The 13,227-nt window shown below is 37.0% G+C and overlaps 5 protein-coding genes across 5 annotated transcripts; 4 read left to right on the plus strand and 1 right to left on the minus strand.

The window, feature by feature from the left end:
• Positions 1-728: 728 nt before the first annotated feature.
• Positions 729-1,403, minus strand: FDP41_006397 (uncharacterized protein; the record flags this gene model as incomplete). Its single annotated transcript, XM_044710027.1, has 1 exon — positions 729-1,403. The coding sequence occupies one exon, from the start codon at positions 1,401-1,403 to the stop codon at positions 729-731; it is 675 nt and encodes a 224-aa protein (XP_044559078.1).
• Positions 1,404-2,626: 1,223 nt separating this feature from the next.
• On the plus strand, positions 2,627-3,616 carry FDP41_006398 (uncharacterized protein; the record flags this gene model as incomplete). The annotated part of the gene is made up of 1 exon (XM_044710028.1): positions 2,627-3,616. The coding sequence occupies one exon, from the start codon at positions 2,627-2,629 to the stop codon at positions 3,614-3,616; it is 990 nt and encodes a 329-aa protein (XP_044559079.1).
• A 752-nt stretch (positions 3,617-4,368) lies between these two features.
• FDP41_006399 (uncharacterized protein) lies at positions 4,369-6,306 on the plus strand (the record flags this gene model as incomplete). The annotated part of the gene is made up of 1 exon (XM_044710029.1): positions 4,369-6,306. One exon carries the CDS (start codon positions 4,369-4,371, stop codon positions 6,304-6,306), a length of 1,938 nt encoding a protein of 645 aa, XP_044559080.1.
• Positions 6,307-6,883: 577 nt separating this feature from the next.
• FDP41_006400 (uncharacterized protein) lies at positions 6,884-7,474 on the plus strand (the record flags this gene model as incomplete). Its single annotated transcript, XM_044710032.1, has 1 exon — positions 6,884-7,474. The coding sequence occupies one exon, from the start codon at positions 6,884-6,886 to the stop codon at positions 7,472-7,474; it is 591 nt and encodes a 196-aa protein (XP_044559081.1).
• Positions 7,475-7,719: 245 nt separating this feature from the next.
• FDP41_006401 (uncharacterized protein) lies at positions 7,720-12,936 on the plus strand (the record flags this gene model as incomplete). Its single annotated transcript, XM_044710033.1, has 2 exons — positions 7,720-8,039; positions 8,175-12,936. The coding sequence occupies 2 exons, from the start codon at positions 7,720-7,722 to the stop codon at positions 12,934-12,936; spliced, it is 5,082 nt and encodes a 1,693-aa protein (XP_044559082.1).
• Between the last annotated feature and the right edge of the window lie 291 nt (positions 12,937-13,227).

Consider the following 13,227-nt stretch of genomic DNA (forward strand, 5'->3'; position numbering starts at 1 on the left):
AACATTTGAAAATGAATATAATATATTATATTAATTACTACATGTCTATCTTAATTTCTTAAAGCAATTTTGTAACACCTAATCTGTATTAATACAAATTTAGGTCTTGATCAAAGAATTGAGACATGAATCGAATGGTTCTGTATAATCAAACACCTTTCCTTAAACTCTGTAGATTTGATCCGTGGGATCTCATACATCAAGAACAACAACAACAACAATCATTGGTGATACAACCACTCAGTGGAGCCTTTTATTCGAATTGGACAAGGGCTTTCGTGACAGAAAATTAAAACATTGCTATTGGAAATTGATTTGGGAGGTAACAACAAGGCGGCCATGTCCAATACAAACAAATCCTTAATCTCATTACAAACCAATAACGTACAGAATGTACAGAATTTAACAACAGTGTCTGCAGGCTACCCTTGGTGGTTTTGCTTTCAAAGAGTTGAATGATCGGATGAAACGTATGGCTTGCCTCAATTCTTCTTTCAATCATCCAAATAAAGAGAATTTGTTTAACGTTAATAATTAGTACCCAAATAAACATCATGGTAGCAATATTTCATTCTCGCTTGATATAATTCGTTACTGTACTCCGACACATATCCATTGCATTTAAGAGCTTCCATCACAAGTTCTGGATCTTCTTGATCTTTCTTTGCATGCATCAATATACATCCATTACTTCTCACTGCTTCCAATCTTAAATTCCTTGTCAGACATCAAATGTTCAAAATAAGGAGATCCATATAATAATGAAGGACTGTTGAATTGTTGAATTTGGTTACTTTAAGTAAAAATTCTCTGTCAAAACTAATATCATTCGGCACCTGATCAAAAACCACAGGTCTTGACTTTGTAACTTCTAATAAGAATTGTTTGTCACACAAAAGATCTAGAGACACATAATTCAACGAATCAGTTTCTTGTTTGATAGCTTCTAAAACAATCTCCTTGTCATGTTTCATCATTTCACTTGCGTACTTGAGAGCACAGCCATTTTCTTGAACAGATTGCATTACAATTTCTCTATCGTTTTTCATTTCATCTGACGCAAATTGAAGAGCAATGGCATTTTGTCTTACAGCTGTCAATACGATCTCTTTGTCATTCTTCAAGTCATAAGAAGCATATTTCAGAGAATATCCATTTCGATTGACAGAATTTAAAACAACGTGTCTATCATTCCTCAATTGATAGGAGGCAAATTTTAATGCATGACCATCCTGTTTAACAGCAACCGTTACGACTTCTCGATCATTCTTAAAATCATGATAAGCATTTTTAAGTGCATTTCCATGATTTTTGATTGAATTCAAAACAACATCTCGATCATTCTTGAGTTGATTTCTTGCACATCGTAGTAACCAACCAAATACTTGAACAACTTTCATCATGATTTCTTTTTTTGAATAACCTATAGAGTTTAAATGAGAAAATTCTGGAAATGTTACTTTGAGAACTGTTAAAATGAATTCATCAAATGAAGGTATTAAAGTATTAAATGAGTCAATTGGTTTGAGTAGAATATGATTGGCTGCGAGAAGAAACGCCTTCTTATTTTGTTTAAATGCTTCTATCACAATTTCCTTATCTAATTTCAAATTATCGTAAGCCCATTTCAATGCTTCTGCATTTTACTTAACAGCAGCTAAAACAATTTTTCTGTTTTTCTTGAACTCTTGAGGTGCGTATTGTAGAGCCAATCCATTCTGTTGAACAACCTTCAATACAATTCTTTCATCAGTTGAGTAATATAAACATTCTGGAAATTGTTTGACAGCCAACAAAAGCGCAACTTCATCATTTCGAATGTCTTCCCTTGCGAATTGTAATTCCTCTGCCTATAATTGAACCACTTTTAACACAAACTCTCGATCTTTTTGTAAATGTGTGGATGCAAGTTCTAATCCAAAACCGTACTTTTTAATGTGATTCAAAATAAATTCCTTGTTATTCATAAACTCAACAGGAAAAAATATTCAAATTTTAATTCTCGGTTCTCGAGCCATTTCTTCTTTCCCTCTTGTTGCAACAAGAATTTCTTTTTTAATAATGATTCCCATCTCCGAAAATGATGCTCATATTTTCCACCAAAAGAAGAAGAGGAATTAGAAACATCATGAATGATCAATTTTACATTTTCATCATCATTTCTCATCTGTTGTTGAGTAGTTTATTGTTTCTTGTTTTTTATATAATCCATGTCGCCCACAACATCATCACTGTTGATGAATGAATGAAAATCGTTAAGTATGTGATGTTGGTAATCCCGTTTTGACATTTTTTGTCATTATTTCTTTAATTTTGTTTCTTAAAATTTACTGTAAAATTTTGATGGCGCCAAAAAGAACCCCTTCAAAAGTTTGTGGTGTAATTTGTCACCTACATGTTTCCATGCCCTTCGTAATATTTAGAAAACTAAAATTTGGAAGTGAAATAATAATAATTACATGTTCTTTTTATAAAGAATTATTGACATAAAATCATTGTCTTACACTGAACTGATAGATGGACCTAATGGTTTTTATTTCTTCAAAAAAACACTCTCTCCATCTTTCCTTAAATTCTTTCGTTATTTCCATCTCGATTAAAAGAACACTCAAGGAGCGATATCTTGATGTTGTATGGATTCGGAGCGAATGAATATGGAGTTTTGGTGTTGAAAAAGCCAAGTGTTGAAGAGAAAGATTCTTCCAATGCATATGATGAGAGTAAAAGTGATTCCAATAATAATGCTCCTTTCAATGATGATCTTTTTGAATTAACTCCTCTTCTCACACTTCCGAATCAAAAAACATTATCTTCCCGATCAGCAACAACACCAACAACACCAACAACACACTCTGTATCGGTCGACTCTTTCGATAAGTATCAAATTCGTAAACTAGTTGCAAACAACGAATTTGCAGCCATCGTATTGAGCAGTTCGGAAGGAGAGTTGTATGCAAGTGGGAAGAATGTTTCGTCCATATATTCCTCTTGGTCCTCTCAACCATACGTCAACAACAATAAGAACAATCATTGGCAATGCAACCAATTATTGGAGCCTTTCATTCGAATTGGACAAGGACTAAACGGACAGAAAATTAAAAACATTGCCACTGGAAATCGATTTGTTGTGGCACAAACCGTTTACGGTCAATTATATGTGTGTGGAAGTTTTGTTGGAAGAGTTCCCTTAATGGATTGTGAGCATTTTTCTCCTTTGGATCCTTATTTACCAGCCACTCTGAAAAGTTCTGCTGGTTATTGTCATTGTGGAATAATTTCGAGACAGGATGGTTTGTTGTACGTTATTGGCGACAATGACAGTGGAGAGTTGGGATTGGGTCACCAGCGAGATCGAAATCGATGGACACTTGTTTCATTCATATCAGAGAGAGTGAAATCCATCGATTTTGGGAATCACAACTCAATTGCCATTGGAGAAAGTGGAAATATTTATGTGGCAGGAAGTAATTTGAATGGAGAGCTTGGAATTTCAACTCTGGACAATGATTATGTGAAGGTCTTTACCAAAGCCGAAATTACAAAGTGCAACAGAAACGAAAAAGCACAAAAAACAGCATGTGGCATGCATCATGTGGTGATCATTTCTCTGTGTTGATGACTCTCGATGGACAAGTATTGGCATGTGGTTCCAACTCGAATGGTGCCATTGGACAACCCATTCATCTTTACGCAGTTTCCAAGATACCAATTCCTGTAATGGGGCAGAATGTGATCAAGAAGAACCAACATGTTGCTTCTACAGTTTTTGACCTCCATCATCATGATCCACAACACCAACAACAACCAAACTCTGTGGTATGCGGAAATCGCTTTACGTTTGTCTTCCATTCGTCAGAATGTGTCATGGACATTTTACTAAAGGCAAAGCATCAAATGCATCAACGATTGCTTGAGCAATTGCAACGATGCTCCAATGAGGAAAGTATACCCATCATTACTTTCCAATTTTGTACACAGTGAACGAATCATGATGCAGAGCGGCCAAAAGTTTGCTTTAAATGCTTTTGTACTCGAGCATTCGCCTAATTTCTCCTCAAAAGGAACAGTTTTTCCTTGACATTTGTTGATGTTGAGATGGAATGATTGGAGCAACGCCAAAATTGATCGGTTTTCACACTCTTGGTTGTTAAATGAGAGCCACTCTTGTGATAGGCTGGCTCCAGTAGCAACCCTCAAAAAAGTTTCTCCAATCATTGTATTTCTACTCCTCTCATGGCTTTCCTTCATGGCAAACACAGGACGCACGTTGGTGTCCTTTTGCTTCTTCTATTCCTCCTCCTCAGTCACACCAATTCCATAACGGCAACAGTGCAACCAAATGCTGCTGCTCCTGACGAGAGGAACACCATGATCACAACTATGGCCAAAGATGATCATCAAGGTTTGCCAAATAACGACCAAAATCCTCCTAATAACGATGGCAAGAATTTTCTCACAACTCCCACACAATCATCAAGAATCCTTCTCACATCACCACCAACATCATATCATGTCCAGCAACAACAGCAGGACATCTCCAATAACAAGTCTTCTCTTGTGATACTCAATTCAATTTCTTATCCCAAACATGATTGTTTGAGACACGCTCCCATCAATCAGCCCTACTATCCATTCATGTTCACTATTGACACCGAGTATTACGACTTTTGTAATTTACGAGACAAAACATCTTTACCTCCAGAGTTTTATGTGAGTGGAATTGTTCCCGAGTCGGGAGATTTTTCTTGTGTCAATTATTTGTGTCGAACGGAGAATGTATGGAATTTGAGAAATGTCACCCAACGAATGAATTTGGGAATTATTTTTAATTACTGTTTGAGATGTAATCAGAGTGCTTCAGAGTTGTTTCGACAAGCATTGATGAATAATTCGTGTCCTGCCTTTGTGATTGGTGCCTCAGAAAATTCAACCAATCTCATTCCAAGTGATCGATTCATGTCCAAATTCAATCAAATTTCAAATATTCATTGTAATGGTGCTTCACCCTCTTCGATCAATAACTTGGCTCTCTTAGATTACAACTTTTTCATGTCTGAATATTTCATGAATCGATTTGCTCGATACAGAGAAAGAGTTACTGGTGAACGACAGTCCAATCCTCAACTCACTGTTTCATCAGTTTCTCTCAATCCAATTCTCACCTTCTATTTTAAGAACTATTTTGATGATAATGCTGACCTGTCCACACTAAATGCTCCACTCGATGTGCCATTCATTTGTTGGTGTAATTATCAATCAGACAAGGACAAGAGTTTTGGATTCCAATGCAACGATTTCTTCCAAAATTGGCAAATCTATTTCACCTACAGATATTCAATATGGATTTTTGCATTAATATTTTCAGCAATTTTTGTGGCACAATTCTTACTCGTTTTGGTGCCACGTTTTGGCGAAAGAATCATTACCTTTAAACAACGCTTGAAAATTCAAGGACTCAGCTCTTCCGTTCCACAAAAAATTGTCCTATTTTTCAGACACTTTTTTGATATTGTCACTCAACCACCTCCTTTCTTCACCATAGCTGCCTTACTTGCTTTCATGGAAAACTTTATGAGAATTTTGTTCAACTTTAAGGCAGCCAATCCCTTTTTTAGAAATTATTTTTCAGGAGTGTTTCGAGGACTGGCATGCGGATTTACCATTTGTGGATACTCGAGTTTAGTGATTAGTTGGAGCCATGTGATTGATCTTTCAAATAGGAGAGCCACCACGGACTCCAAGCAAGGAACTGGCTTGAGTAAGCTCAATACTATCATTCTCTCTGCATTTTATTTTGCCATGCTCATTATAGTCATTGTCTCTGTCATTGTATTTGGAGTCACCAAACAGGACTCGTACGCATGGATCTTGTTGAGTCTCTGTATTGTTATTTACTTGTTTACCTTTGTGTTGGGATTTGCATTTTATGGTTTTCGAATCATGTACAAACTTCGAAAGACAGTTGGAGATACCAAAAAAGTGATGGAATATCGTTTTACAAAATTCATGCTTGCAGAAACTGGTGTCTTTTTGGCAGGTTGTGTTATTTCTGCACTCATGTTTGTGAGCTATGTCTTTGGTTTTGATATTATGAATTTATTTTGGGGAATGGCGAGAAATACATTTATGGATTCTGCCTTAACACTTGTCATTTCTGTCTCCTCCATCATTACATTCAACGAGACAGCCATTGAAATGGTGTATGGAAAAAGAATTCTCGAAATTCTGACCTGTTCAAGTTGTAAACAAAAAAAGATGAACCACATTGCCAATGTTGCAGCCACCAATGAATCAGAATTGAAATAGCTTTTGGACCATTGTACTCCTTGTCATGGCAAAAAACAGCGAGTGGATTCAAGTGAAGAGAACATCCCTGCACTCAAAACAACATTTAATTTCGAGAACATGCTTCGAATGACCACCTGACACAATTACCCCTTCATTGCCACAAACAATAATAACAACTTTAACGGGAACACATGTGTCAATGTGGAGATCAACAACCGTAGTCAACAATAAAATCAGAACACTTTACAACCAACAAATTACTCGAGTAGTCCCCACTTGATTTTCCAAACGAGTATTGCGCTCCTCAAATGATCCGTTCATATATGCCAATATTACTGAAAAAGTATCAATACTCACACACATATATGCATCGCACACACTTGAATCCAATCATTTTCACAGAGCGGACACCCTCGATTCAAGGCTCCGCTGCATGACAAGGAGTAACAACAACAACCACTCGACGTGTGATCCTTCTCCGACCTTTTTGAAAACCTCACAAAAAACAAACAACACTCTCTTGCAGCAACTGCAGCTAAATACCAACACATATTAACCCACTCACCCATTCACCAACAAATACCAACCATTCATTATGAAATTATCCTTGTTCCTGGTCGTGGCTTTAAGTACCACCTTATTGTTGGCTCTCTTTACTCGAGACTCTCTCCAACAACAATACCAAATGCGTTCACTCTATCAAGGCACTACCTGTTCGGGAGCTCCATTCCGTGTTGTTACTCAAAAGATCACCTCTCAATGTAATGCCACTGATTCTTGCACCAAATACACTGCTGAACCAAGTGTTTTGTCATATACTCAATCCTGTCCTACTGCTTTCCCAAATCAAGCCAATGTCAAGGGTGAAATTTATATCAATACTTATTCAGATGCTTCTTGCAGTGCTGCATCGTTGAGTTCCTATGAGGTTTATCTCATCAACACTTGTATGACTTCGAATGTGATTTTTGGACCAAATGCCAAGAGTGCCAAGTATGTGAATTGTGAGAAGTTGGTCTTGTATGAGGACGACCAATGCCAAACTGTTTCAGCTGAAGATCCAGTCGTGTTGAATACTTGCAATACCCAAAAGAAGACTTATCGATGTGGAGCAGCAGCCGATAAGATTTCAAGCTCTTTGGTTGTGTTGGTCGTTTTGATGATTTTGGGATTGTTCATGATGTAAATAACAAAGGTTCTCCAAATGACTTTCTCATTAAAAAAGAAATTTGAAAATGTTTGTGTCGGATGGGGTCCTCCCAAAAAAATCAGTAGGTGTTGATGAATAAACAATTCCACCTTGAATCACTCACAACTCGCAAAGAATTCATTCTTTTGGCCAAATATTCAAAAGATGTTGATTTCTTCTCTTCGACAATACGTATTGTAGCCTTCGAATATCGATTAAATAAACTTTCATCAAAGAAAAAAATGAGTTTTGTGGAAGTCTTTCCTTCTCTTGTGGTGAGAGATGTATCCAGCAGCAGCAATAGCGGGTTGCTATTCAATCAAAAGAACGCATCGGCTTCAGCTCATCATCAGAGGACCAATAGCACCGATGATAACAACATGATGAAACCCGTTGTGGAAGGAGATTATGTTTGTTTGTTGGAAAATGAATCCAATCATCATCAAGATGTAAATGCCATGTTTTATGAAAAGATGTTTCAAGCGATTAAACATCAAGATGAAGCCGATATGAGATGTGGTGGTGGTAGCTTTAATATTAATTCTCAACTTACACTCGTATGGTAGGTGTCGTATACCTAACATTCCAAAATTTCAACAATGATGGCCATGTTTCATATTTTGTGCATAATATAACAATTTAATAATCTTCTATATTATCATCAATCTTTCATTCTATTATTATCAATCTTTCATAGGAAAACAATTGGAAATGACTTGATTTTGCAAGAGGTCGATTTGTATGGAGAGCAATCCTCAAGAACATTCACCTTCAAAGCTCCCGCAAATGTCTTCTTTCTTCCAGGAGTTTCACTCAAGAAAACTAACCTAGAAATAACTCTGTGGGCTTTAGCTACCAATAGGACATTATATCGAATTAGCTTGACACATACAAACAACAGCTTCATCGATGGAATAGTTTCTCTTTTACGTCAAAAAATTCCTATTGTGGAAGTGTTACGAATTGGTATGGCGACAGAGGAAATTGAAATTGCCTACAATAGAGCCAACCAAAAATCAATTTTTACTGGGTTCTTTGGAGGATCATCTTCCGAAGAAAATAACATCGATTTCTTCAACAATCATAGTCAACATTTTCCAACATGCCTCTATGGAATTGAACATGACGCAGCTATCATTGGATTTGCAAATGGTGACTTGTTGAGAGTTGTCAAAAATGTCGATAATTCCACGCAAATGAATAGATTCATTTTTGAAAATAGTACAACAAGTAGCTGGCCATGGTTTTCGAGTAGGAATAAGGATGTTACATTAATGGAAGTTTTCAAGAATGCCGTCGTTTCTGTTAAGAACATTTCGATGTTCAACAATCAACTAGATCTTATAATTTCTCTTCACAGAAATGGATATTTAATGGTTTGGAGAGAAGATATTGATACAAATGTTATGTCATCAGAGGATAAAGAGACCACACAAAACCAAACAACTAGTAATAATTTGCAACTTTTAACGTTAAACATTCCTAGAGAACAATTCAATGAAGATGTCATCTCTGAAAAAGACCTTATTGACAGCCTACGATTTTGCTCGGATCCTTTGAAAGTTATCGCATCATCATCTACTTTATCGCAAAATACTACTCATAATTTTAATGTTGTGCTGACATATGCAAGACTCCTCGGAAAAACCTCCTCAGCCACTTCCATTACTGCTCCAGTGACGGATGAGACTTTATTTACGGCGCTTAACTTTGAAACAACATTTGACGAAGAGCAAAATCAATTCTATCTTGAATACCACGGCATTGAAAACGTAAAATACTTTTCATCAGAACTTTTACAAAAAGATTTATTCCAATTTTATGGGAATAGCTCAATAGCGTCAAGATTGATCGCTTTTGACATTGTTGCTGGAAATGTGTGGGCGATTTGGTCAGTGAGAGATTTCAGTTTTAGAAATATTATAGAAGGGGGCTATTCTTCATTTCTTTCATATGCTGCTTCCTATGGATCAATTTTATCATCGGCAGATCAAACTCAATCTGCTTGGTCCTTTGTTCGTACTCTTCACTCACAGTACGCAAGTGGACTTTTGAAAGTTAGCAAAGTTAATAACCAAGTGGAGAATATTAGAGGTTTCGTTATGCAATTCCTTTTTGAAAGCTCGATACGAAATATGCTTAATTCCAACGTATTACTGAGAGCAATTGTTTCATTCTATCCAAAAGATGAGTTACCTACTTTGGCTCAATCTCTAGGACTCTCTGAAGATTATAATAATGAAGTTTTTTCTCCTCAATTAGATCATGTTTTCTGGATGGAACGTATCACATATGCCATTGAGTATACTCTTTCTCAAAAGAGAGCCATGATCGACGATGAAAATTCTCTACAACGAGGTCAAATGGAAGCCAAGATGGAAATACAGACATGGAAAGAATTTTTGCACACACTGATACAGGTGTGGATAACATTTAACTCTCCACTTGCGTTCGTGTGGTTTGACTCAAATTCGCAGCAAACACCAGGAATTATTTATACCGGTAATTTCAAATCAGCACCTTCTGTATCCATGCTTCGCTCCATGGATACCCTTGAAAATATTTTCCACAACGTGAACCAGCAAAATTGCAATAGAAACTATGTGCTTGTGGCTGATCAGATTCATCTTACCAAAGAAATTACCTCCAAGTTATCCTTTTCCAAAGATTTAATACGTTTGTTTGAATTGTTGAATTTTATTGAGACTTCTGTTGCTGAGCTTTCCAAATCGTTCAATATTTTACCGTACCATTTCTCGAAAAAGCTAGGTTTAGAATGTGAAGATCCTTCGGTCACTGCGAGAGTGATTGCACTTGAATTGGTTTCTGGCTTAACATTCCCAGGAGCTAATGAGCTTCCTGATACCCTCATTCTAGACTCAAAAATTAATTCTAAAAGAAAGCTTTTTGTACATGAGTTTTTGAAGAGACTGAACAAGATTACAAGTACTCCAATCTATGTCATTTTGAATTACATTTCGAGAAAATTGATTGGTTTGGAGAGTACGATAGTCGACAGCACAAGTGCTTCATCCTCAGAACGAAGAGCGTCTCTACGGAGCTCTAATTTCGTTTCTCTTATTAATGGCGCTTCCATGCAACTGTTAGAGTCTCGATTCTATTTATGTTGCCAATTGTGCGTATTTGTTGAAGTGATGAAGTTATTGACGCCCAATGATTATTCCATGATGCACAGTATTGCGTTGTCGGACTCTCTTGAAAGCAAGAATTATTACACAGCTCTTAGGGGCTATCACATTGCTTGGTGGCTCTCTACCAGAAGTATTGAGGCCAATTTTGGAACTTTGAATTTGGCAAAATTCTTGTCTGAATCGAAACTGAACTTGACCGATTACATGCTCAGTTATCCTACTTTACACAATTCAAAGAATCATACCTTCCTTTTTGAGATGTTGCTCAGAGAGTCTCGAGTCTCGAGTGACATTTCATTGCTCTTGGATCAACTGTCTTCACACAATTTAACATTGAGTAGACTCGTCACCAATATTGCCTCAAACTTTGTGCATCACAATATTCTTGTTGAATATGAAGGTATTAATCAACATTCGAACGACTTGGAAATTTGTCAATATCTTATTAATTGGCAAGCATTTGAAACCTTAAAAGAGTATACGAGTATACTGCAGAGTTATGATGCTTCTTTCCCTCACTCGTTCCATTTCTTGGGTATTGCCAACCTTCAACAAGGAGAACCTTTGCAGGCCAAAGAAAATTTTGTGAAGTGTGCCATCATTGCTATTAATAATAGATCCAAGCAAGAAGAAACGAAACGATTGTTCGAACTCATGAATGTTTATTGGAAGGTTGAGCCATCGATCGTGAACTCAAAGACTAGCCAAGAGCTCGTTAAGAAGTCCGTTGCATTCTACTATTACAACTATGTCAGACAATTGTGCGGAAAGCATCCAGAATTGGGATTAGAATTTACAAACCTTGCTCTTATGGAGGCAGACAGTGAAGTAGTACCTCAAGAAGAGATTAATATTTTGTATAGCGTCTTATTTACATTAAGTTTACATTTTGATCGTTATGATGATGCATATGTAGCCATTAATTGTCAAACTGATGTTCAAAGAAAGAAGGCAGACCTCAGAAAGTTTGTTGGAACCATTTGTGAATTGGCAGCTGTTAATGCAGCACAATGTGCCTACTATGGAAACATGTTGTGTGAATTGCCTTTCACTGGCATGCGAAATGAAGTCAATGAATTACTCCATGAAAGAGCCATGCATGCCGATCTCACAATTAGAATGTCAGAAACAGCACCCTATTATTACGGCTCACTCTCATCTGTTAAGGTTCTCCATCCAAATAACTCTTCCATCGCATTGTCTCGATCCAAGTTGACGCTTCTCGAAGAACATCAAGAACGTATCAATTCAACATATGCCTACTATCATCTGTTGTACTCCTTCAATGTTCATAGAGGCGACTACAACAAGGCAGCGCTGTACATGTATGAATTAGGTCGCAGAATCGACAGCCAAGTGAGACTTATTCCCATGTCTGTCTCTTCAGATTCTGCCTATGAGGAAATTATTGAAGCCTACCTGAAGAAGCAAGCAGAATGTTTCTTAATTTCTCTCAATGTCCTCAAGCTCGTCTCTGAAAAGAATCAATGGTTCCTGTATCCGTTCCCTGATGATAGTGTTGAATCGATCGATCGCTCCGTCAGTCCTCTCAAGAGAAATCGTGATAGTCAATCCATGGCCATTGAGAATGAAGATCTGGAAAAGAGAATTCATCCAGGTATTATTACAATTTCTCAACTCGAGACTCGATATCACATGGCGTCTTCAAAGGTGACCATTCTCCAGTGCCAGAGAAAGAATCCAACCAATACGTTCAATGTGCTTTCATTGCTCTTGTTGAACAAGCCACTCGATGTGATTGTCTTGCTTGCCTCTGAGAATTGTGAGGAATATGAAAAGGCGTTCTATGTGGCTACTTGTTGCAAACTGCCTCCAAGTGATTTGGCAGAAATTTTCACACGACTTGCCCGTAAATGTTACAACAATGAGCAACAGCCACTTGTTTCAAAGAGTAGTACAGAAAAATTATGGCAATTATTGAGAACAAAGTTGAGAAAACACGACAGTGCTGCCACGAATTATCAATTAAGTGCAGCTTGTGTCAGAACCATCTATAAGGAAATTCAATTGTTTGAACACAACAATATGCAACGCTCCCAGAAGCAATCACCTCAACAAGAACCATCCAATATTGATGGAAAACTTAACAACGATGGAATTCCATTGTGGTTGCTCGACATGTGTGAACCCAACACCTTATTACGAATTTATCTCGAATTTGGTAAGAGAAAAGATGCACATGAATTACTGAAACTCAATAATGCCTTCCCTCCAAGTACAGACACTCCCAATCGCCTCAAAATTCCAATTACCTATTCCATGAGAGAATATGCCTCCAATTTTTAATTAAAGACAGTATTAGTTATTTGAACGCGTTTGAATGGTAAATCTCACCGACTGATTTGGTAAACACTGCTACCAGAGAGGATTTTACGAAGAGTTGTTACGTAAAGTTGCGCCAAAAAAATTCACACACAAAACCGTTGCGATTGGAATACTATTCCTCAACAAAAAAACATTAGCACGTGAATCTTCTCTCTCTGGAAGAGTTCTATCCAAAATACATCCTGTGTACTCCAAGAATATATTCAGCTTAATAGTAATAATATACATCAGACTCCTTAATCACCAAAAGCA

This window comes from Naegleria fowleri (genome assembly GCF_008403515.1).
Source record: "Naegleria fowleri strain ATCC 30894 chromosome Unknown tig52, whole genome shotgun sequence".
NCBI classification, from domain to species: Eukaryota; Heterolobosea; class Eutetramitea; order Acrasida; family Naegleriidae; genus Naegleria; species Naegleria fowleri.